Here is a 26,545-nt window from a genome sequence, read left to right as displayed (position 1 = left end):
GAGAGATGTTTCCTTTTCAACTGACAACATATGATGTGTACGTGCCAACATTTTTCATGTGGAATTGCTTTTTCTCTCGTATTGTATACTCAATCATCGTAAATTATGATATATGAACATGGAACAGCCGATGCTTTTGTGTCATCTACTTATACATAATTATATAAAAAAGGTTTTTTTTATTAGATTAACATCCTTTTTTATCTTAGTCCATGGCAAGGTAAAAGTGAGATTTCAGCTACATTTGTATCATGATAGGTGAGATCTCAGATTTTATAAGCTGGTCAGTAATTAAATTCTCCACTACTTCCATGCTTCTTTCCGTCTCTAGCTATGAACTGCATGAGTTTCTTGTTGCTCTCATAAACTATATGCAACTAACATAGAACCAATCATAAGGCTTCAAGTTATGTAAAAAGATGGAAAGCACTTTTCAAAAATGTTGAATAGGAGTAACCCTTCTCACCATAATTAACTTAAACTAACTGGGGATGTTCATTACCACACATAGATCTACACATACCTAGACCCACACACAAACAAAAAAGGAACAAACCAAGGAAACATATGCAGTTTGTTATTTGCCTATATAAATTAATATGCGTAGCTAATAAAATAATCAATTAATATGCAAATCAAGAAGATTTTGGGGAGAACACAAAGCAATCTAAAGGTAAAAAATAGTTCATATAATTTTGGACCTCAAGTAACTTTACGTATGCTAGAATATTTCTTGAATATCTATTCAACTGACATTACAATTGGTTTGTAGAAACCTATATCCAACAGACTGTATAATTTTAGAGATTAATAAATAATTCCAAGGAGCTGAGAAACTAATATACAATATATATTAAGAAGAAATCATAATACAGTACCAAAAATAAAAGAAAGAGATCCTAAATAGTTAATGTGCAAAAAATATTAAAAAAAAAAAAAAAAAGAAATTGAAGCTTTTCAAGATCTGTAACGCGCGTGACCAAGAAGTGATTGGTGAATAGGTTGGGGGCCATGTGGATGTGATGCAGCTGATGAGAGTTGAAGCCTGTGGTCCCTGACTCAGCTCTCTGCGGTCCCGGTGCAGCATGCGCCTCTCCGCTGGGCATCCACAAGCGCGGACACATTGTACCTGTTCATGGATCTTTTTGCTCCCGGAATCTGGCTCTATTTTGATGTAAAAATAGTTCCCATGTTGCACATTTGCAGGTAAGTTTAGCAATTCCGAAGTAGTAGTTGTTCGTCATTGCTGGCCTTTCTTTGACCCTGACTAATCCTCGGCAGCACGTGAATCGCCAAAAGGCCTTTCTCGAATCAAGCCTCCGAGGCTCCGACTCAAGCCTGAGTTGGAAAGCTTATCGCTCTAGTATCTGGCCCCCGCCGGCGTCAACACCCACTCACCACTTGTCCTTCTCTGCTCCCACCTCACCGTGTCATGCCAACCGCTTCCTTCCACTCCCAATGAAAACATCCAAGCTTGGTGCCGTCCTTACGGAAGTCACGGCATGTGACCACCTCGCACCGATCCCTCGAAACCCGCCAAACAGAAAGAAAGCCTTTTCAAGCCGGCACCTTCGACGGTCAAAAACAAGACATAAAATCGACCAAGACATAAAATCGGCCTAAAATGATTGTTTCAGCTCAGTTTGAATTGAATTTTTTAACATTCAGCTTGGTTTCGGATTGAAATTTCTTTTGAATTGTATTTTTTTTCTTTTTTTTTGGAACCAAAAATTTAGTTTAATTTTGATTCAAGTTTTAAAAAAGAAGCGTAAATGAAACTGACCCACATGTATGCAACTCAACTTCAAATGGGTGAACCAACTTAGTGCACCAGTTCCACCCGAATCCACAATGATGGATTTGGGAAGTGTCGAGGATCCGATGGTGAGTATGGATTCGGAGAAGGTGAACAGGCCGGGGAGCAAGTAGTTCAAAAGAGGCCATTTTGCACATACTTTGGACTCAATGGCTAGGCGATCGCTATGTGCCTCGACAATGTCACATGCCACAATAACAGGGTGGCGGTACTCACAAGGCTAAAGAGATTGGTAGAAGCTGCGAAAGAGTGTAAGATAGCTGCTCAACTGGATCCAGCTTATGGGCGGGTGCCTCAAAGGCTAGATTCCCTGCTTATAAGGTATATATTAAGTCATTTCCTTTGAATATTTGATTGGAGACTCCATTACTATTTTGATGAAAGTGTTATTCTTAAAGTATGATTGGATCCATATTTTGTTCTTTACTGTCTATTGGGTATTTCTTACATTTTTTTTAAGTTTTGTATTAGTATGACATCGGTCTGAAAAAAAAATCTGTTTTTTATTAGTGATAGATGTTTTATTTATTCCTCTATCATGATATACTCTCCTTCCCCTCTGCTGCCATCTCATCAGAGAGGGAGCTTATTTTTAGAGAGACGCTGATGTTACAATAGATTTGATAAATCGAATCAATTTTTTTCAATCGGTTTGAATCAAATTTTGCATACCATTCGTTTAGTTTCTTTTTTTTATTTTAGAAAATCAATTTAGAATTATTCCCACTCAAAACCAACCTTACAGGTGGACAAGTTGATTGAGTGGACTGTTTCAGCTCGAAGAGTATCGTATAATGTTGCAGTTAATCTATAACCAGAGAAAATGATTGGAGGTCGCCGGAATGTACCTAGCTGGAGACTCTTCAATGTTTAAATCTAATAGAGTTTTGAAAGAAAACATAAGAGATGAAGGACAGGTTAAAGTATAAAAAAATAGTATTCGGATTTCTCATCATATCTTAGTTTTGTAATTGATATTTATGAAGAACGGGGTGCAAATCTGTATTGTTAGAATCACACAATTCATGAATGAGTGGTTGGATTTTTTTCTTATCTTCTGATCTGAGTGCTTCCATTATCTATTGATCTGATTGATCCCGATGTTTATTTTTGGGCATATTGAGATTACATCGAGTTGTAACTGATTATTCAGAGATTTTACTAACTATTTACTAGATGCATGTCGTCGTATGGGCTGAGCCGTGAGATAAGGTTTTAGGGATGAAAAATCTGAGCTATATTAACATCGGTTCAGTTTTAAAAATGATTTTACGCCGGCTAACCCCCACGCCTTAAAGCCAATTGTCCGACACCAACAGGAAGCACAGACCGGAATCCGAATTCACGATCCACACCCGCAAATACCTCCGGAAAGCATGGCGCCTCCCACAACGCCAAAGAGCGCCTCCAATGCTAAAGTCTCGATTTCCTTGCTCCTGTCGCTCCCCCTCCTCTTCTTCTCCTCGTTCGCGATGCAGGTCTCCACCGCCCCTTGCGGCGACGCCTCCGCCCCTGTGAAGCCCACCACCCCGCTCATCTCCTTCCTCGAGAGCCTCCAGTCCGCCGCTCTCGCGACCCTCGGCCCCGACGGCTTCGACCCCAAGCTCTACGTCGACCTCCCCCTCAAGACCGACCTCGCCGCCACCGAGGAGGCCTTCGCGAGGCTCCCGCGGCCGGGTGGCGTGATTCCGGTCTCGGATTTGGATAGGTTTCTAGGCGACTATTTTGGAGAGGCCGGGTCGGATTTGGTGCATGCGGAGCCGGAGGATTTCGTGGCGGAGCCGGAGGGGTTCTTGCCCAAGGTGGAGAACCCGAAGGTGCGGGCTTGGGCGCTGGAGGTGCACTCGCTGTGGAAGAATTTGACCAGGAGGGTGTCGGATGAGGTGAGAAGGCGGCCGGAGCGGCACACGTTGCTGCCGCTGCCCGGGCCGGTGGTGGTGCCGGGCTCCCGATTTAGAGAGGTTTATTACTGGGATTCCTACTGGATTATAAGGTAGTCTGATCCTATAACTCTGGTTCTATTTTGGGTTCTTTTCTTTTCCAAATTTGCTTCACGGTTAGAATTTGCCAATGATTCTTGAATTGGTATCCTGTCTGCCTTGTTGTTATTGATGATGATAGAGTGTTGCATGTTGATGTTTTCTTGATCATTTAATTTACAATATGTGGATATATTGATGCCACCTATTAGTTTGATATGGTCAAATTCTGCGTGGTGGTATTTTCAAAAGCAAACTGCACTGCATGCGCCGGAGAGCGCCATCAAATGGCTGCCAAATAGATGCTGTGTATCATAGCTGACCCTCTCTTGAAGGCGGCTTTTTGTGATTAGACAGCACTCTATGGTGCCACTTGCATACATTTTTTTAAAAATTAATTTATTTTTTTAACACAAAAGGATCCATGCTCTTACAAAAACAACGTATCTTGCTAGTTAGACGTCAATCTTAACAAAAGCTGTTGTATCCTTCCCACATTATGGTAGGGTTGATATCTCATCGATAAAAGGAAATGGAGGACCAGGGAGTAAGAAATAAGAGATGACCTTCGATTCCTCATGAAGAAGATAAAATTAGATTTTACTATAACGATTAATTTGTTTAAATAGTTTGAATTATCAGAAAGGTGGTTGATTCTTATAATTGCATGATGTATAGCTGGACATTGTGCTGGAAACTGCAGTAAGTTGGCTGGGTCAAATCTCCTCTAGACAGGCTCCATGGATAGAGAAATTTCCATATGCAATTTACTTCCAGTTTTTTCGATTAAAACTGTAATACCCAGCCTATTTGGGCTCTGAACCAAGCCCAAACCTAGAAAGACCAAGAAAAAAAAAAAAGGAAGAACATTGAAGACTCCCGCTGGGAGTCTTCTTTTACGAGAACAAATCGGAGAGAAAATCGAATCCGGAGAGGATTCAGCCTCCCCTCTGTCCTATAAAAACTTCCTCTCCTCTCTTTTAAGGCTGGCCATGATAAGCACCGGATCTCTCCTCTTATTTTTCTCGATTTTTCTCGTTAAAGCCATAGACGTCCTTATCGTGTTCATCTCAAATCCTTGCCGGAGACCTCACCGGTGATGAAGGTAAGCCCCAGCCCTCCTTCTTCTCTTCCTTTCCCTCCTTTCCATGGCTCGTGCACCCTCACCGGCCATCGGGCTTGTCAGAAAATCTGCAAAACAACATGACCCTGTTTTGCTCTATTCGGTCGAGCCTTCTCTCCCTTTTTCGGCCACCAGCACCGCCGCCTATGGTGCTGCACCTCTAGATTTGGACCCCCAACCTTCTACCTATCTTTTTCGAAGGTTATGGCCGCCGGTGATCGGCCAATGATCGAAGAAAATTCAAGGAAAGGGGGCGGTCCCCTGTTTTTCTATTTTTTTTCTAACTTCCCACCGATCGAACCTCATCGTCGGCCATCTCTGGCTCCATCGCCGTCGGTCGCTACTGTCGGACCATCGATCGTGCCGCCACAGTCCATCAGACTACGAGGAATGTCCTTTTGGTCCTCCCTTGTTCGGCTAGGGAAAGAAAAAAGAGGAAAGAAAGAAGAAAAGAAGAAAAAAAAGAAAAAGAAAAGAGAAAAAAAGAAGGAAAAAAAAAGAAAAAGAAAGAAAAAAAGAAAAAGGAAAGAAAAGAAAAGAAAAGAAAAGAAAAAATAAGAAAAAAATAAGAGAGAGTTTTCTCTCTCTCTTTCCTCTCTCCTCTCTCTACATTCTCTCTCTATTTTCTCTTTTTAAAATTTTTTGTCTTTAGGATCTTTCTACTCTCTCTCTTTCTTTCTCTAATTGCATCATAGACTCTAGAACAAATTTGAGATGAAAATAAGATGATCTGAAATTGCTTCAAAATTCGTATAGTAGGCTGGATCCCAGCCGATCCTTATTCAAAATTTATAGTATCTGATTATACTTAATCCATATTGAGTCACCCATATATGACTTCTGATGATCTCGATCATAATTGCCTCATCTGAAGGATATGGAGATTTTCTCTCTATTTTTTCTCTCTAAAATTTTCTTGCTCTAGACTTTTTTTCTCTCTTTGTGGATTTTCTCTCTCTAGAAGTCTTATGGACCAATGGAGGGTTTAGATACTTAGACAAATTTCAATTTTGATTGATCCTAAGTAGGATCCTGGATTTATACTATTAGGATCATTTATCTGTAATTTCTCCATATATGATTTTTATATTTGATCATGGTCATGTAGAGATGCGACTATCTGCATAAGATGTCAAGGAGAATATCTTGTTTTTGAAATTTATAAATCAAAGAGATCGTTGATTGCTATACTTGGATCAATCACCAGTGAAGGTAAAAATTTTCGTACATGATCATCATTATATATATATATGCTATTTTATCGTTGGTATTGTATCGTTGATTTTGCATCGTTGAATTAGTGATCGATGATTTTGCTATGCCTGAAACACCATTATTTGCTTATATGATTTTTAAGCATGAGTATGTTATGTCAATATATATCATCAGTAATTGATGGCATGATTATATGGATATGACATATCTAATTTGATTATACTATCAATCAAAATTGATCTGATAAAATCAACATATAATAATTAAATAAAAAAGATATGGTTTGGACTAGTCTCGTCATGTGGAACAGCCTGTCAGGAGCTTATGCCTGGGACAGCCTGTCAAGAGCTTATGCCTGAGACAGTCCCTACGGGCTTATACGTAGAATAGCCCGCCAGGAGCTTATGCCTGGGACAGCCCGCCAGGAGCTTATGCCTGGGATAGCCCCCACAGGCTTATACGTGGATCAACCGGTCAAGAGCTCATGCCTAGGACAGTCCGTTAGGAGCTTATGCTTGGGACAACCTCCCACGGACTTTCGTACGTGGAACAGCTGGTCAGGAGCTCATACCTAGGACAGCCTTGAAAGGCTTATGAGTAGAAAATTATTCGGATGGAGACTGAGGTATAGACTTGGTTAGTCCAAAGTCAGAAAGAAAAAAGTTAAAAGTCATGTGATTGTAAAAGAGAAATATAAGACATGACATGAAACTAATGCTGAATAAAAATGTTTCACCCGTTAACATATGATGATGCATCTCTTTTGACAAGACAGATAATTTATGGATATTTGCAGTATTCTGGATATTGAACATGAGATTTTATGTTTTATTGCTTATCTTTATTTTCAGATTATATTATTATACTGGTGTGATATATGGTATTCTTAATGGGCTGTAAAGCTCACACTCCTCTATTTTTTTTATTCTTCTCAGAGTTACAGGATGCTCATGGTTGGCTATGGTATGGATTTGCGAGTAAGCGAATGCATAGATAGAGTGTCATTGATACCTGATCAGAGGATTAAAAGAATTTGATTTGTAATTATGCAAGTTTTACTAATTATTATTGAATATAGACATTATGGATGTTGAGGTTGTAATGAATTATTTTAGGCCTTGCATATTTCTTAGGACTTGCTCTAAGGAGTGTGTGGTCATCCCGTATCCGATCCGGATGTTGGGTTCGGAGTGTGACAGAGTGGTATCAAAATTTAGGTTATGATCATTTGAAGATTATGATATAAATGATTAGGATGTGACAGAGTGGTATCAGAGCTTAAGTTATGGTCATTTAAGGATTATGATATAAGTGATTAGGATATAACAAAATGATACCAGAGCTTAGATTTAAGATCACTAGAGACTGTGACATAAGCGATATCAAACTTTGGGATCATGATCAATAATGTGATAGATAATATCAGAGTTTAAGGTTATGATTATTAAGGATGTGATAGAATGATATTAGAGTTTAGGTTATGATCATTAGAGAATATGATTTAAATGGTATTTGAGCTTAAGGTTATAATTATTCGGGATTGTGACTTTAGTGATATTTGAACTTGAGGCTATGATCATGAGCAACATAATAAATATAAAAGAAAAGATTTAATATTGAAATTTCGAATCAATAGATACTATGATGAAATTTATGCGTAAATGGCATATGATATCTATAATAAAATTAACGAGTTATATCTTGGATTTCAATTAGTAGGATTGACCTAAGTATAAGAAGTGTTGACCTTAGAATGAAGAGGGAGATATTGATGTGTTGTATTGAGTATACTCGATGATTTTTTAATATGAAACTTATATGGGTGAAGATCATGATAACTTTTCTGATTTCGATGTTAATTTTTTTTAGCATTATAAAATTTTTGGATTTATCAGAAAGAAGTTAGTTAGGATGTGGTCTAAAAAAAAATTACATCATACAAGAAAGAAATATTTTTGAGCATTGAACTTATGGGAGGATCATATATGAAACTCAAATTTAGATGAAAAATATACTTGAATTTTATTATGCAAATATGAGATACACATCTTGGTGAAATTCTTGGTTATTCAAAATATCATATTTGGATGTGATTTTTTTTATCTTTCAAGTTGCATTGAATTTCAAGTAAAAAAAAATTTACTTTTCTAAGTGAATTTAAGGTATTTTGATATTATTGTTAAATTGAATAAAAAAATTAATTTTGTTAGAGTCTGATATATACGTTATGATAAAATCTTTAATAATTTGTATTACCATCTTTGGATTAGATTTCTTAGTTTTTTTCTTGTGATTATTGAAGATAGTGGACTGTTATTCAAATCAAAGTTCAGATTTCTGAGCTGATCTAAGGTATCTTGTATTTGTTAAATTTTGAATGACTTATATAAGGGACAATATTTTGCATGAATTTATCTATTAATGCGAAGGATTGTGATGAAGGAAGCTTTACAAGAAATAACCAAGTTGATTCTACTCACAAAGATATTGACTTGAGTTCTTCTAGTTTGTTCGAGTTGGAGTTAATTCTTTTAAAAAAGAAGATTGATTTAAAAATTATCTAAATAATTTTAAAGTAAATCGAAGGTTAACTCTAATTAATTCTAGATATGTTTGATTCTTGAGAAGTGATGAAGCTTATGCAATGAATTCAATTATAAAAAGTAGATCAAGATTTAATTTTGATGTGCTATGTTCAAGGGATAGTAAAGATAAAGAAACTTAAAGTTTTGCTATAAGTTTTATATGAAAAGCGAAGGTTGGATTTATCTTTGATTGATCTAATATACAAGGATATCTTTTGATAAACCTATATAATTTGATAAATTAAGATCAAAGTATGCAGCAAAAGCGTGGCGGTTTAAATTGATTAGAAATATCAATCTTTTAAATCAAAAGATATTATGGAATACATTAGTTGCAAATAAAGAAGAATTTTGTTGATAATGAAATGATGCTACAGATTTTGACCTAATCTGATCATAATCGGATAATTTTTGTCAGTAGATTATTTCATTGTAGATAATGTCAAGAAGAACCTTAGACATCTTAAGTTTATTCTTGACAGCTTGATAGTTATTTTGTTAGTTCAAACTTAGAATGTTTTGACATAAATCTCATTTTTTGAGATTTAAAATTATTATTTGAACTGATGTAGAAGGTTGAGATTTTCTTGAGATAAAAGTCTATATATAAAATTTGTGGAAGATCAAAGAAGAAAGAAATCGATGATTATGGAGAGTATATGATGTTTGGCCTTTCTTTATTTTCTATCATAGGTAATCTGAGATAATTATGAATTCTGAGTGGAATGTATTGGATAAATAACTGTAGTATGTTAATACAAACCCAAAATATTATTATTCTTCAAAAAAATTGAGAAATCAATATAAAAAAAATATATTTGAGATTTCACATAATTTTGTTATAATAAGATCATAAGAAATAAATAATATATAAGACATTATTGGAAGTATGAGAATGACATGATGCATATATATTTTTAAGAATATATCTCAAACAACAAAACTTAATTTCGAGGATAAAATTATTTTAAGAGGGAGAGAATGTAATATCCAGCCCATTTGGACTCTGAACCAAGCCCAAACCTTGAAAGCCCCAAAAAAAAGTGGAAGAACATTGAAGACTCCCACTGGGAGTCTTCTTCCATGAGAACAAATCGGAGAGGAAGGCAAATCCGGAGAGGATTCGACCTCTTCTCTACCCTATAAAAACCCCCTCTCCTCTCCTCTAAGGCTGGCCATGACGAGCATCGGATCTCTCCTCTTATTTTTTTTTATTTTTCTCATTGAAGCCACGGACGCCCTTATCATGTTCATCTCAAATCCTTGCCGGAGACCTCATCAGTGATGAAGGTAAGCCCCGATCTTCCTTCATCTCTTTCTTCCTCTTTTTTTCATGACTTCGTGCACCCTCACCGACTGTCGAGCTCATCAGAAAATCCACAAAACAACAAGATCCTATTTTGCTCTGTTTGGTCGAGCCTTCTCTCTCTATTTTTCGATCACTAGTGCCACCGTCCATAGTGCCACACCCCTAAGTTTGGATCTCTACCCCTTTACCTATCTTCTCCGAAGGTCATGACCGTCAGTGATCGACCAATGACCAAAAAAAATTCAAGGAAAAGAGGCGGTCCCTTGTTTTTCTATTTTTTTTCTAACTTTCCACTGGCCGAACCTCGCCATCGGCCATCTCTGGCTCCATCGCTGTCGGTCACCATTACAGGACCATCGATCGTGCCACCACAGCCCGTCGGACCATAAGGAACGTCCCTCTGGTCCTCCCCTGTTCGGCTAGGGAAAGAAAGAAGAAAAGAAGAAAAGAAGAAAAAGAAAAAGAAAAGAAAAGAAAAAGAAGGAAAAGAAAGGAAAAGAAAGAAAAAAAAAGAAAGAAAAGAAAAAAAAATAAGAGAATTTTCTCTCTCTCTTTTCTCTTTCTCCTCTCTACATTCTCTCTTAACTTTCTCTCTCTAAAATTTTCTCTCTCTAGAATCTTTCTACTCTCTCTCTTTCTCTTTCTAATTGCATCACAAGTCTTAAGACAAATTTGAGATGAAAATAAAATGACCTGAAATCACTTCGAAATTCGTAGAGTAGGTTGGATCCCAACCGGTCCTTATTCAAAATTTATAGTATCTGATCATAGTTCATCCATATCGAGTCACCCAGATATGACCTTTGATGATCTCGATCATGATTGTCTCATCTGAAGGATACGAAGATTCTCTCTACTTTCTCTATTTCTCTCTCTAAAATTTTTTTGCTCTCGATCTTTTTTTCTCTTTGTGAATTTTTTCTCTTTAGAAATTTTATAGATCAGTGGAGGGTCCAGATACTTAGACAAATTTCAATTTTGGTTGATCCTAGGAGGGATCCTGGATTTATACTATTAGGATCATTTATCTGTAATTTTTTTATATATAATTTTTATGTTTGATCATGGTCATATAGAGATGCGACTATCTGCATAAGATGTCAAGCGAAATATCTTATTTTTGAAATTTATAAATCAAAGAGTTCGTTGATTGCTGTGCTTGAATCAATCACTAGTGGAGGTATAAATTTCTGTACATGATCATCATTATATATATATATATATGCTATTTTATCGTTGGTATTGTATCATTGATTTTACATCGTTGAATTCGTGATCGATGATTTTGCTATGCCTGAGATACCGTTATTTGTTTATATGATTTTTAAGCATGAGTATGTTATATCAATATATATTATCAGTGATTGATGGCATGGTTATATGGATATGATATATCTAATTTGATTATACTGTAAATCAAAATTGATTTGATGAAATCAATATGTAATAATTAAATAAAAAAGATATGGTTTGAACTAGCCTCGTCATGTAGAATAACTCGTCAGGAGCTTATGTCTGAGACAGCCTGCTGGGAGCATATGCCTGGGACAGCCCCCACGGATTTATATATGGAACAGCTCGTCAGGAACTTGTGCCTAGGACAGCCCTTCAGGAGCTTATGCCTTGGATAGTCCCCACGGACTTAGACGTGGATCAGCCGGTCAAGAGCTCATGACTGGGACAACCCGCTAAGAGCTTATATCTGGGACAGCTCTCCACAGGCTTTTGTATATGGGACAGTCGGTCAGGAGCTCATGCCTGGGACAGCCTTGAAAGGCTTATGAGTGAAAAATTGTTCGGATAGAGACTGAGATATAGACTTGGTTAGTCTAAAGCCAGAAAGAAAAAAGTTAAAGGTCATGTGATTATGAAAGAGAAATAGAAGATAAGACATGAAACTAATGCTGAATAAAAGTGTTTTACCCATTAACATATGATGATGCATCTCTTTTGACAAGACAGATAATTTATGGATGTTTGCAGTATTCTAGATATTGAACATGAGATTTTATGTTTTATTGGTTATCTTTATTTTCAGATTATATTATTATACTGGTGTGATATGTGAGATCCTTACTGGGCTGTAAAACTTACACTCCTTCATTTTTTTAGTTCTTCTCAGAGTTACAGGATGCTCATGGTTGGCTATGGTATGGATTTACGAGTGAGCGAATGCATAGATAGAGTGTCATTGATACCTATTAGAGGATTGAAGGAATTTAATTTATAATTATGTAAGTTTTACTAATTATTATTGAATATAGATATTATGGATGTTGAGGTTGTAATAAATTATTTTAGACTTTGTATATTCTTTAGGGCTTGCTCTAAAGAGTGTGCGGCCATCACGTATCCGACTCGAATGTTGAGTTCGAACGTGATAAAAACTATAGTAATGTACTCTCTAACCTACCCAAAGCATCTGTTTCAATTTATATATGAATTAGTTGTGAGCGGGTCTACATCATAGAATTGATCATTGATTAAAAAAATATTCTTTATAAATAATAACAATATGTCCATTCATATTTCTAATATAAAAAATAGTAGACTTTAATAGCATAATTAAATATACATAAGTGGATTTTAATTCCATCCATTAATTGTTGGGATATCACTTGCTCTGATATCACTTGTTGGGGATGTCTGACCAAGACACAATCTCTATAGAATCTTTTCGATACCACGTGTCACAGCCAGAAGAAAGAAAGAAAAAAACAGAAACATAATCAAATGTATAGATTAGTCAAAAGGCTCATCTTCACGAGGCATGCAAGCTTTACTATGAGAAAAGAGAAAATTACTAGAGGAGATCACACCCTTAACTCTTGTATGTCCAATCTCTCTCTCATAAGAAGCACTCCTTTACAAAAGTTTTCTCTCTAAGAAGATCTTCCTAAACTTCTGAAGCAACTGCTATCCACTGTCTGATAGTCTATTTGAAGCACTTCTGCCTCTGCTCTCTGTTGGACCCCTCAAGGTTTACTACTACTACTGTCGAATTCTCTCTCGACTACATCTCAGGATTCTGCCGAACTCACCACCGTGCTCTCTGTTTCACCATGAGCCTCTTAAAGGCCAAAATCTCAACTCAAGATGGAGTCTGCAATCCGTTTATAACTCAAACTAGCATCTGACTGTCCGATCAACTCTCAAAATCAACACCATCAAGCCGCTCACGTTCCTATCTGTTGGATCGTGCAATACTATGTTCCCGATCCACCAAAATGCTTGTAAACTGCGTGAAACGGATGAGAAACCATCCATTGGTCCATGTAGACCGTGAGAATCCGGGTAGGAAATGCCCAACTGGTCCATGCGACACCCCATGCACCGTCAGTCCATGCACGATATGTGGACCTCATGAGAAGTCTGTGCAGGCCACACCTGTGTGCGCCTGCCTGGGCCTGGGTCGTGCCCGTGTGCACTTGTGCGTCTGCGCACTGAGCTGCGCATCACTGTATGCGCTTGCTCCGCCACAGCCTTTGTCGGCCCACCACCGGCTTCTGCCGCTCCGTGGGCCATGCCACCACGCCCTGATCTTCTTTCGCATGTAGTTTCTTCGTCTGGACTCCGTTTGGACTGTTCTTAGATTCATTGGACTCCATTTGTCATCCTAGTCTCGCTATGGGCTCAATATGGATCGAATCTCAAGATGTCAAATTCCAACAATCTCTACCTCGATTCGATATTCGGCCTCCTCCTAACTCTGAGAGCTTTTGGATTTTCTCGCCCCCATGTCCTGGGGCAATCGCTTGCTGATCATGAATGGACAAACATGGGAGTTAAGCTGGGCTTCTCGATCTCATCTCCATCATATGCTGTGCTCCTCCTGACTTGAGATCTGCTCGGAGTATCCTCCTACGGTAATAGAAATCTCACCCTACGATATCATCTCTCATCCTCTCGAGTCTCATATCTCGTATCCGATCCACCTCTACCTCGCTCTGGCTCCTCTTGGCTCTTGAAGCTCCACCTCGCACTAGACTCCCTGACAGATAGTAATGTTCTCTCATCCTCTTCTTTTCCTCTAGAATAATCCTATCGCCGCTTATAACCTTCAGGATTCCTCCGTCAGCTATCCATCTGTAGCCGATTGAATCCAGTCTGCTCAGTGAGATAAGAATCTACCTGAAATTGGATATATATTAGACCTCTCCCAATCTTCTCACTGCACCATCATGCATCCTCCAACTGACCGTCCCGATACATCGGATTGCACAGCTCGATCTATTCGACAAATAAACAGTACCCTCACTACTCTTCAGGAAGTCAAATTGTTCCTCTCTGCAATATACATGATAGGTGCATGCAAAATTTAAAATCCACTATTGAGAAGAAGTAGATATCTCGTCAGATATTTTCATAACATCATCCTCTGACTCGTGACTGACCGTCACTGCAGTAGCCCTCATCCGATCCCTAAGTTGAGGATAATCTCTGGCTAGATGCCCCAACTCATCACACCGGTAACATCTGGTCTTGCTCAAGTCTCTCATCTTGGACTTGGACTGCCCTCATTATGATCTCCTGTCGCTCCGTCTGCCACCTCCTACTCCTCTAAAAATCATCAAAGCTAAGCTGCCGCCTCAGCTCGAAGTCGAGTTCTCCCATCTGAGAATCTCGTTCTAGAGAATTACCGTGATGATCTCATCTATCTTGATGGTGTTCTTCTCCACTAGAAGAGCAGTCATCAAGGACTCATACGAAGGGAGAAGTGACACTAGCAAAACTAGCATCCTAGTCTTCTCCTCAACTTTCTCGCCAATGCTGAGAAGATCGGTGAGGATCTTCTGAAAGTGGTTGAGATACTCCTGCACACTCTGTCCCTTAATCATTCGCAGCTGATAGAACTACCTTCAGAGGAAGAGAGTGTTGGTGAGAAACTTCGCCATGTACAACTCTTTGAGCTTCAATCACAGCACCGTCAGAGAAGTCTCTCTAAGTACATGGATCACCATCTCATCTGCTAGGTACAAGCAAATCGTACTTACCATCTACATCTAGAGCCGTCTCCAATCCTGTATCTCTATGGTAGTCGGTTTCCTCTCGTACAAAAGAGCATCGATCAACTCTTACTGGATGAGCACGTCCTTCACCCTCGCTTGTCACAAAGAAAAATTGCTCTTTTCATCAAACTTATTGATCTCCATGTTGATTGAGCCTGTCTTCTCCATCTTCAATTTTGATCACCACCATCACAACCTACGCCCTGGTACCGCCTAGCTTTGATATCAATTGTTGAGATATCACCTGCTCTGATACCACTTATTGGGGATGTCTGGTCAGGACACCACCTCCACAGGATCTTTTCGATACCATACGTCGCAGCATGAAAAAAAAAATAAAATAAAAATACAATCAAATACATGGATCAGCCAAAAGACACGCTCTACGGGGTATGCAAGCTTTACTATAAGAAAAGAAAAAATTATAAGAGGAGATCACATCTTCAACTCTCGTACACCCAATCTCTCTCTCACAAGAAGCTCTCCCTCACAAAAGCTCTCTCTAGGAAGACCTCTCTGAACTACTGAAGCGATCGCTGTCCGCTGCCTGACAGTCTGCTTGAACCACTCCTGCCTTTGCTCTCTGTTGGCACCCTTCAGGGTCTACTATTGCTGCTGTTGCTGCTACTGCCAAACTCGCTCTCGGCTACGTCTCAGGATTCTGTCGAACTCACCACCATGCTCTCTGTTTCACCACAAGCCTCTTAAAGGCCAAAATCTGAGCTCAAGATAGAGTCTGCAATCCGTTTATAACTCAAACTAGCCTCTGGCTGTCCGATCAACTATCAAGATTAATGCCATCAAGCTGCTTGCATTCCTATTCATCGGATTGTGCAATCTTGAGTCTTCGATCCACCAACATACTTGTAAACCATGCGAAACGGATGAGAAACCACCCATCGGTCCATGTAGACCGCAAAAAATCGGGCGAGAAATGCCCGATCGGTCCGCGTGATGCCTCATGGACCATCGATCCATGCACCATGCATGGACCGCATGAGAAGTCCATGTGAGCTGCGCCTGAGCCCGCTCACCTGGGCTGCACCGCTGGGCTGCACGCTTGCAGCCGGCCCATGCATCGCCGCATGTGCTCGCTCTGCCGCAGCCTCCACCGCCCTGCCGCTGGCCTCCATCGCTCCATGGGCCATGCCACCATGTCCTGGCCTTCTTCCATGCGTAGTTTCTCCGTCTGGATTCTGTTTGGACTATTCTTAGGTTCATTGGACTCTGTTCGTCATCCTAGATCTCGCTGTGGGCTCAGTGTGGATCGAATCTTGAGACATCAAATCCCAACATTAATGATATAATGCTTTCATTTAATATTGAAAGGATTGTTAGATAGGAGAGGCCAGATACGTAGCATATTGAAAATTGATTTTGATCTATATGGCATTCATACATGAAAATTTGCTGCTTACGTGGATAGTTTAATTGACTACTCCATTTTCATTCAGTTTTTGCTTTCAAATATATATATTAGAAACGTTAGATACTATTTAACCATTAAATATTTTTTTATTTTTGGTTAGAAAAGTTCCACCATTAGGGCATTTACTTCTTACTGATTCTATAATTTTTAGTCTCATATTGAAAAATTAATGTAGGTAGAGTAGATGTGTGGATGGTTTGCTTCGGATTCATTTGGGGTCAATTTTTAAATGGATCGATTTGAATCAATTTTCTAAAATCAAAATCGAAATCGAAATCGAAAAAAAAATTAAATCAATCATATAGAAAATCATTTTGAACCTGTTACTCCTGATCTCCGTGCCTGAGATCAGATTGCTGAGGTAAGGATGGCCGAAGTGATGTTGTCACTGGAGCTTCTTCTGAATATCTGCAAAAAATCCTCATCAAAATATTCTTCGATGCAGATCCTCCGACGCTCAAGTCATGATATGGAGAATAATAAGAAAAAGAGAGCAGGAGTGGAGAATTTATTTTGAGGGTCCTTATGCCCCTTTATGTATAGGAGAGAAATCGGAGTCGTATATATTTTGGAGTTTTGATTGCTTTCTGAATTTGGCATACAGATTGATTCGAAGAAGTTATTTTTTTTTGCAGAAGACTCGATCATGAAGAAATCCTTCTTTATCTGAACTTTTTCAATTTAAGAGAGAGACAAATTCTATTGGAAAGATCGTAGCTCGGACATGGACGACCTAAAATAGGTCGTCTGGAGTCGAGGTGAGGTCCTCAGTATAAACTGAGGATCGAGGAGAGCCGCTACTAGCACGATATGAGATGTTTAGCAACTTTTGGATCCATTGCTAATATGTGGTTCAACTAGTGCCCATCTTCTGTAGTTCCGCTGGAGTCATGATGTATCTAGCTGAGGCCGAGGTGGAGATCCACAACAAAACCAAATCAAAAAATCAGTTTGGTTTGGTTTGGTTCAGTTTATCGGATCATAGATTATTGGGCTCATATCAAATAGACAGTTATGGAATAGGTTAAATTGGTTGTTATCTATTTTAATTTTTTTTCTAATTATACAAAATAGACAGCTTATAGGATGAGCTAAATGGGCAATTTATAGAATGGGCAATATGGCCAATTTATGAAAAGAGCTAAAAAGGCTAAATATAGAAGCAATAAATTGATGAGGCTCGGATCAAATATAAGTGAACCTGCTATGGTTCGTATATGTGTGTATACCAATGGATCGGTTTGATTTAAATCAGATTTTTTTTAAATTGAAATTGAAATCAAGCCGTTTTTTTTTTATTTCTAAAATTTTCGAACCGAAAACAATTCGAATCTAAAAAAAATCTAAACTGAATTAAAATTAGTGATTTGGATCGATTTTACAAGTTGATCGATTTTCTTGCACACTTCTAAAATAGTGGCACTTGATACTTCTCCAACTAGTGGATTTTATTTGGAGATACAACTCGCTTGATCGGCCATGCCATATGCGCATGATCGAAATATATTTTATTTATTTTAAAATTATTTTGATGTTTAAATTAGATTTTGCATGATTTGTTCAACTATCCGTTGGACAGATCTCTATAGGTAGACCAGCCATTTAAGGGGCATACAAGCCAATAACAAGTTATTTGAGCTATTACATGACTAGTCTCTGTATAAAGGCTTCCTGCAATAGCCAGCCATCTTCTACTCTATTTCACTCTTTATTCACCTTTTTTTTTTCGCTACTATTACTATTTTTTTCATATTTTATATTACTTTGAAATGTTAATCTGAACGGTCTGATCAGATTAAGCCTTCCATATGCTTGTCATGCATTAGAAAGAAGCCAGCTAAGCTGAGATAAGTTAATACCTTTGAGAGGATTACAACCATCTAGTTGGCACAAAGGCGAACAATAATGCCTTTAAGAAACGCATAGCATGCATCCATCCAATTCTCCTATTTTCTACTTTTTTTTTACCGATAAGTTGTTTCCTTTGAATTTTATTTAGATTGTTTTGTTACTCAAATATGAAAACAACATTCTTCTTCTTCTTCTTATGTGAGGCCAAAACTATGTACATACGATCCTCCCCTGACCCCATAGTAGGAGGAGCTAAGTTGTTTCCTTTGAATTTTATTTAGATTGTTTTGTTACTCAAATATGAAAACAACGTTCTTCTTCTTCTTCTTATGTGAGGCCAAGGCTATGTACATACGATCCTCCCCTGACCCCATGGTAGGAGGAGCCTGGAGCATCGGTGCAACTTTTTTTATTATTTTGTCCAACAAACTTTTGATTTTCTAATTTAATTAATATTTATCTTCAACTTCGAATATACTCAGTTTTATTTTATTAGTACGTAGGGTTACAGATAAACCAAGCTGTTCGTAGACAATTAAGGGTTCGCTTGTATAATATGCTGGCTTACGTAATTAGAAATAAGCCCAGCTTAGGTCTCATTTTGAGGCTTGACTCATAAGCCAGCGAGGCCAAATGCTTTGAGCTCATAAACATAAGTTTGTGGTCAGGCCCAACTAGATGATAGATGCCTGAACTTGGACCATCATAAAGTAACCAAACTCAGACACTTTCCGCTGGGCTCGAGTTGAGCTCAAAAGAAGCAAAAAACCCGACCATCCAACAAGCCAAAGTGCCGCGTACCAGAAAAAACGAGCCAGAGTCCCGCAGCCCTTATTATATGGTTTCCTTACTCTCACTTTAGGTTACCACAACCCTCCCGTCCATTTACCCGTCCAAACAGCGAAGTTCCTGGCCTGACCACCAACGGAACCGGCTGCTACTCGGCAAGCGCGAAAACGGGAAGCCCCCCGGGAAATGGCGCTCTCACTATTCCCCTCCTCTTTCTCTTCCTCATCTCTCTTGCTCTTCTCCTCGCTGGCGAAGATCCCGGCTTCTGCCCCGCGAGACTCTGCACCCCTCTCCTCCACTCCGCCGCCCTCGCCACCCTCGGCCCCGCCGAGTTTGTAGTCAAGATAATCATTAGAAGCCTACCCAGCCACTGAAGTCAAGGTAATTGGAATTGCCTTTCTTTTTACCAGACCCAACTCCATGGCCCAATTATCTTTCTGAAACACTAATCACTGGCATTCACTTTTAGTCGTTATGTACTTAATTATGTTATGAGTGATACTTTTTTGATCTTTCCATCAAGACTGTATGGCATGTATAAACTATTTGTTTATCTAAAGTAAACGACTTGTCATGCAGGGGCTTACTAGCAAGCAAAATGTATGATACTGCAAAGTCAATAGCGAATAATCTAATTTCGCTGATTGATATTTATGGCTTTGTGCTGAATGGTGCAAGGACATACTATACTAATCGAAGGTGATGATCTATTTACATATTCATCTAGATCTCGTTGCTTCATTAGTCACTTATGCGATACTTACTGAGAATTTAATGCAAAGTTTTCCTATGTAACTGCATTCTGTTGCTAGTATGTTTTTTTTTTTCAACATTGATTTAATCTTACTTATTTGTATTTGCTATAATGGTGCAAAGACTTTCAGTACACATGTGTAAGTTAACAGCAGAGATCAAGAACAACTACTGTGAGCTTGATTTCTTATGTGGGAGTCTTGTGTCAGCCTTTTTTTTTTTTTTCAATATGTATATATTGAGCCCGGACAGGATACCCAATGACTAGCTTGCTAAAGCCTGGACTGTTAGTAGGCAATGGGAGACTCTGATACCTGGTGGGGCATGAGAAATTAGGCATTTCACCATCATTTTCTTTTTTAATGGCCATTTACTGTTAGACAATTCAAGAATATTTCTTGCGTCTCTTTTAGTAAAAAAAACACCATAATTCCTAATCATATTCAAGTTTTTTTCTTTCCTTTTACATTTTTTTCTGAAAAATTGTTACAATACATCAACATATTCTTGGGCATGCTTAATTTCATTCCATTTCATGTAACCTGGGCCTGTCATAATTTTGTTCCATACCATATAACATGTAGAATATACATGCATACTCACAGTCTGTTGTTCTAGTATCTACAGCTTTGGGAATTGGGATAGTCTCCCGGGTCTAAGCATTCACCAACATAGTGGATGAACTTCAGGGCGATGTCCATGTTACTATTTAACTAGAACTAACTGTAGAAATTCACATACTTGTGGAACATATCTTCTTCCAAGCAAAAGTTGAGAAATCTTCTATTTCATGTTCCCTAGTACACCTTTATAATACGAAGCCATTTTTTATTCCCTGGTCCATTCCCAAGTCTGTACTCCAGAGTCCAGACACGCGTTCTAGCCCATGAGATTAGTATGTGTGGTCTGGTTGTTCCTGAACGAGTTTCTAGCCTTCAGCTAAATTACACATCCTTTTCTCAGACACCCTTGGTGTGCTTATTTCAATCTGACATGGAGAGGTATTAGTTTTGAGCACAACTTTTGTGGATCAAAGAGGCATTTATAAGTTAGGTGTAAAGCCTTTGAACATGGATGCTCTTCCCACCTTTCTTAAAATAGAAATATGGGTATTTATGAAAGATAGTGGATCAAAAAAAAAGAGATGAATAATAGAACTGCAGTGATGTGTGCAGGCAGTGTTCAGGTGAATTGGTGTTGGTTTGGTGATGCCACTGTATTGATGGAAGATGTAGCTTGGTGAAGATATATCTAAAGGCTGTTCATTTTATCTCACACTTCCCTTCAGTTAGGAATTCGTACATCAGAATTAAAATGACTTTCTCTACATTTGTTATTCACAGAAGTTTGAGAATTATATGACAATCCATAATTCTGTAAAATTCTTGGATCCTAATTAAAATTACCATTTTTACATTTGTTAATGACAGTTTCAGAGGCCTATGAAAGTCCAAATTTCTGTAAATTCAATTGCATGCTATGGCAAGCCATTTTTCAACTAGGAAATATATAGATCCACGGCAGCACCAAATGGACCCTTATTTTACTTCTTGAATAGTATGATGATTTACCATCTTGATGTACATTTCATCTAGTCAGTGATGTTATATGGTCACAGGCATTACTATATGGAACATATATTTGTACATACCCTTATAATATTTATGACTGTTGCCTCGTAACTGAAATTTAGCATGGTGGAATTTTCTGCAGCCAACCTCCACTTCTTAGTTCAATGGTATTCGAAATATATAGGAGAAGTGGTGATTTGGCATTTGTGAAGAAATCACTCCCTTCATTGCTGAAAGAGCATAGCTTCTGGAATTCAGGTTGTCATGTTTGGTGCACTTTAATATGCTTGACTTTATTTGCTCTGCTATTTTGTTCTGATGATGAATTTGATCCTTTTGGCTATGCATTTATCGTTTTTCCATTCATGAAACAATGCTACAGATATACACAAAGTAATCATTCAAGATCTTCAAGGATGCAAACACTCTGTGAGTCACTATTATGCAATGTGGAACAAACCCAGGCCAGAAACCGCAACAATTGTGTGTAGCCCTGTCCATTTTGACTATATGCATTTGATAACAAAAAAATAAAAAACCAAATTGAAGATCAAAAGCTTCTTAATTACCCTCTTGTAGGACGAGGAATCAGCTTCTAAGCTTGCAAGTGCTTCTCAGAAAGAAATTTTTTACCACCAAGTTGCTTCAACAGCTGAATCTGGATGGGACTTCAGTTCTCGCTGGATGAGGTTGTATTACTCTTCTGTTGCATAGCATTCTGAAATTGCAGTCTACTTTATACTGATTTTATTTTACAAATAGACTACATCATATATTATTTGGTGTTATTTAGTGGTTTGATATTGTGATAACCATGGTCTCACAATGGATTTTTTCTTATATATTTCGACAATCTTCTTTCTCTTTGGTTTTACCTGTTTAAGCTAAATTTGAACATCCAAGTTCTAGAATAAATCTTCTTTGAGAGAGAAAAAGGGATGAAAACCCACTGGCATTACAATTATCCAGGTCTAGATTTATGGGATGTACTATCCAAGAATCAAATCCAGAAACTCTAGTTGCTAATGGAGACGTGCGACCACTGGTTCACCTAGAATTATCTAGATATTCTTATTCGATTTCTAAGTCATGTTTTAGCTTCAACTGTTCATTTCTAATGGTGTTGCCTGTTTATTGCAGTAATTCATCTGACTTCACAACATTAGCAACAACATCAATCATACCTGTGGACCTGAATGCATTCATATACAAGGTGCTGTATGGAGGATATCAGAATAGTCTTTTTATTGTCGAACGGTTAGATACTTTGATTTAATAGTTTCCGAGTAATTTTCTAAGCCTGGTATTTTATAGTCACATCTTGTATTGTGATGTCTGACATTAGCAAAAATATTTGCTTGATCAAATGCAAAATATAATAATTATTTTTTGTAAATGCTTGACCCAAAAAGCTTAAGCTGTTAGAGGACAGGTCTATGATGTAAATCATGATTAACAAGCTACACCCAATCCCCCCTTCCCCCACAACAACAACAATGAAAAAACAAAGAAAAAGAAAAAAGAGACTAACCACTTGCTCTAAAATCTTGAGCTATTAGTGAATGGGTCAACAGTATATATCAGGCTTAACATATTATTTTTCTCTTCAGCATTATACATTAGTCTTACTATTCTTTCAAATTTCTCTTTTAAACTACTGTATTGATAAAGGGGCATTCTTGTCGCTATATGGGAAAAGTCACAACTTTGTGGAAGAATGATTGAAAAAAATTCCCAGAATAAACATATTTATGTGTTATCTCTGATATTAAATTTGTTGAACACAAGTGTCATACTGGGCATTGAAAATTCTGAGCCATACAAGAATGAACATGGGAGATGAGTAGTTGCAAATACATGAAATATTGTGAAATAAACTTCAGGCAACCAATTTTTAGTGTGCTAATTAGTTTCCTCTTGTGTGCAGCCTTATTGGACTTTGCTTTTAAATAAATTCTTTGCTGTTCCCTAGGGTCTTATGCACGTTTTGAACGAATTTTGTTTCAGTTTATAGGACTTGCATTGCCAGATATTTTCCTGTAATTATGTTGGAGTGTGCAATACAAGTGCTCTGCTGGATAGCCAACTGAATATTCAGTTAGGTAAAATTGTTAGATATGCTAAAATATAATCCAAAGATCTTATTTCTATTATGAGATGCCTACTACATTAATCCCTCGAACATGGAGTTTAGTGTAATCCTTGTTCTTAAAGAACATCTAAATCCATATGGTAGTCATTTGTAACAGATGGAACTTGACATTGCCTTCTTTGCAAAACTCATTGGGGATAATTCAACCTCAGAGAAATTCTTGGCAGCTTCAAAAGCACGACAGGCAGCAATAAAGTCCATTTTCTGGAACTCAGAAATGGAACAATGGCTTGACTACTGGCTTATCAGTAAGAGCAACTGTGAGGTGTGTAATTAAATATCAGAGTAAATCTTACCTCTTGTAACATGCTATGGATATTAAATATACTTCAGTTGGCAGTTTATTCATTTTTCCTCTCATACATCCAGGAAGTTAACCAGTGGGAAGCTCACTATCAGAACCGTAATATTTTTGCATCCAACTTTATTCCTTTGTGGATTGAGACATACAGCACAGGTTTATCATAATCTTTCTATGATACGCAAGTTATTGGCTTTTAATGAAAGAACATCTTTTATGCTAACTCGCATAATATGCTCTTTCATGAAATGGTTTAGTACGACTAAGACTATTTCAAACAACTTGTTGTAGGATGCAATCTAAAACTCTTATATTGATGCTTGTGCTTGTACTATGCTTTAGGACAAACATTTTAAATATTCCAGAGACGAGCAGCTACTTTTGGGATTTCAACTATCTTTTATTTCATTCAATAAAAATGAGATTTTGATTCTAACCTTTTTATGTCCTCTCCTGTAGACTATTCAGTTCAGCAAATAAAATACATGGTAGTTTGACCAGATGACTGTCCCATTATAATTATATATGGCTACATTGTTTATTAGTCAGGACAATCTTTTCTTGTGGAGTTTGTCCCAATTGTGATTCATAGTCAAAATGTGTTATTTTTAATCATTCCAGCTTTACACCATAATATGTTGGAGAGAGTGATTAATTGATAAAAAGAATTAATAACAGTATTGCCGATGCATATGCTGAGTACATATTTAAGTGTATCTTACTGTGTTTCAGCAAGAAGTCTCAAATCTTAAGAACCATGAAAACCATGCTATGATTGTTAAGAATTTTCTCTTCTAAGCTTCTGACATGCATTCCAAATTAATACTGATTCAATACTTGTAAAATTTGTATTCAGATTTATGTAAAGATGGGACAATGGTAGAGAAAGTGCTGAAAAGCCTCCAAAGCTCAGGTCTACTTCGTGTTGGTGGCATTGCAACTTCATTGTCAAATACTGGGCAACAATGGTAGGTTGTTGTAATGCAGTTGTATGGTTGTTGAATTTTCAAAGTGATCATGATATATGGAAGAAATAGTGGATAGGTATCAGATACAATAATTTTCTCATTTTATGTCAAAAAACAATAGAGTAAATGGTTGTTGATTCTGTTGAGCAGGGATTTTCCAAATGGTTGGGCGCCCTTGCAACATATGGTTGTGGAAGGATTGGCAAATTCTGTTTCAAAAGAAGCAAAGTCTGTGGCTGAGGATATTGCTATAAGGTGGATCAGAACAAATTATGCTGCTTATATGAAAACTGGTACAATGCATGAAAAATATGATGTAGAAGCCTGTGGAAAGATTGGAGGAGGTGGTGAGTACAAACCTCAGGTAAGGTTATACTCATGCACAAGTGGCGACATATAACAATTTGATACGGTTACTTGTGATTGTTTGCAACCTTGGAGTGACATTGATTCAAGGGCACTTTTTCTATAAACATTCATCAAATTACCTTCTTTCTAATTTTCCTATGCTTCCTTTTTTCTTTCGATCCTTGAACTATGATTAGCACCCTCATTGCTGAGAGTGACACTGTCGTGCATTTTGCAGGCCACCAACTTCCGTTTTAAGAAACTAGACATTATACTGTGTAATGCATATGAAAAGGATTTGTTTCTCTTATGGTGAACTACAGTTAAAGGTTCATACCTGGTGAAAGTATCTTTCAATTCCTTTTGCTGAAATATTGTCGCATGCCCATTTGGGTATAATAAGTATCTTAATACCAGCACTGGAAGATGTCCCATTGACTCACCAGCTGCAGTAGTTGTATATCTTATCAGGAGGCCTAGGATTGTAATTCCTTGCTGGCATTTTTCCTAGGATTGCAGTAAGACAGATCTAATAAGTATCTACCATAGCAGCCATCATCCTGATTTTTTTTTTTTATTGGGTTTATTTCCATCTTTTACTGTACTAAAATTCTCCTCGTTTTGTACTTCCTGTTGTATCAGATAAGTTGCATACATTCCTATGCTGCTGATAGCTGTTATTTGTTTTATATCCTGGTGCAGACTGGTTTTGGTTGGTCCAATGGTGTGGTGCTGGCTTTTTTGGAAGAGTTTGGGTGGCCTCATGACAGGGAAATAGATTGCCAGTAAGAGTAGAGAAACTGTGTAGCAGCTTAGTATATTTGAGCAAATTTGAGGTAATGCAAGTTATATATAGAGCTGCCATAAATACATTGGCAGGGATCCCTTGAAAGAAAAGGAAGGGAAAAAAACATCAGCAGGGCATGTGAACACGTTTGGATAGCGCAGGACGATGTCAAGATATTACAAGAGATTGGAGTCTGAAATGAAGCAAAGCATAACATTTGTAATTGGTAAAGGAAGATTTTAGTAGTTGGTTGTATTATCTTTATATCTACTAAGACAGCACATCCAGTAGTTTGCATAAGCTGAATTTTTTCAGCAACATCTTATGAAGTTGGTCTTGTGCTTCTGATGACCGAGCAAAGCTCCATAAGCATCAATTGAAAGCTTCAGCGATAGCGTCGTTTTCTTATTCTTTTTCTGTTTATTTTTATATTCTGGGAAAGCGAGGTCAGCACCCAATTTATTAAAGAAAACAAAGAACGCACACAAGGGAAAAAGAAAAACAAAACAACAGAAAGATGAACCTCTCAAGAAAAAAGCAACAGACACAACAAATAGATT

The 26,545-nt window shown here is 37.8% G+C and overlaps 1 protein-coding gene across 4 annotated transcripts; it reads left to right on the top strand.

Moving 5' to 3' along the window:
- The first annotated feature begins 1,738 nt into the window (after window positions 1-1,738).
- LOC105043432 (probable trehalase) lies at window positions 1,739-26,393 on the top strand. Of its 4 annotated transcripts, none has more exons than XM_073255822.1 (12): window positions 1,998-2,137; window positions 2,993-3,809; window positions 19,685-19,804; window positions 21,572-21,687; window positions 21,812-21,912; window positions 22,009-22,118; window positions 22,570-22,642; window positions 23,679-23,846; window positions 23,951-24,038; window positions 24,739-24,850; window positions 25,001-25,214; window positions 25,901-26,393. In XM_073255822.1, the coding sequence occupies exons 2-12, from the start codon at window positions 3,193-3,195 to the stop codon at window positions 25,985-25,987; spliced, it is 1,806 nt and encodes a 601-aa protein (XP_073111923.1). In that variant the 5' UTR covers window positions 1,998-2,137; window positions 2,993-3,192; the 3' UTR covers window positions 25,988-26,393. The 4 variants fall into 4 exon arrangements, with proteins under 4 accessions (XP_073111925.1, XP_073111923.1, XP_019705692.1 ...); XM_019850133.3 differs by having other exon boundaries at window positions 2,000-2,137; window positions 2,562-3,809; XM_073255823.1 differs by having other exon boundaries at window positions 2,005-2,137; window positions 3,136-3,809.
- Window positions 26,394-26,545: the final 152 nt, after the last annotated feature.

This window comes from Elaeis guineensis, chromosome 4 (assembly GCF_000442705.2).
Source record: "Elaeis guineensis isolate ETL-2024a chromosome 4, EG11, whole genome shotgun sequence".
Classification (NCBI taxonomy): domain Eukaryota; kingdom Viridiplantae; phylum Streptophyta; class Magnoliopsida; order Arecales; family Arecaceae; genus Elaeis; species Elaeis guineensis.
This window is presented reverse-complemented; position numbering and strand designations above follow the sequence as displayed.

Bases quoted from the DNA above. Each gene is read 5' to 3' on its own strand.
- LOC105043432 (XM_073255822.1), top strand. From the start codon at position 3,193: ATGGCGCCTCCCACAACGCCAAAGAGCGCCTCCAATGCTAAAGTCTCG. The intron at 21,688-21,811 runs GTTGTCATGTTT...ACAATGCTACAG, and splicing joins GCATAGCTTCTGGAATTCAG to ATATACACAAAGTAATCATT. The intron at 23,847-23,950 runs GTGTGTAATTAA...TCATACATCCAG, and splicing joins TCAGTAAGAGCAACTGTGAG to GAAGTTAACCAGTGGGAAGC.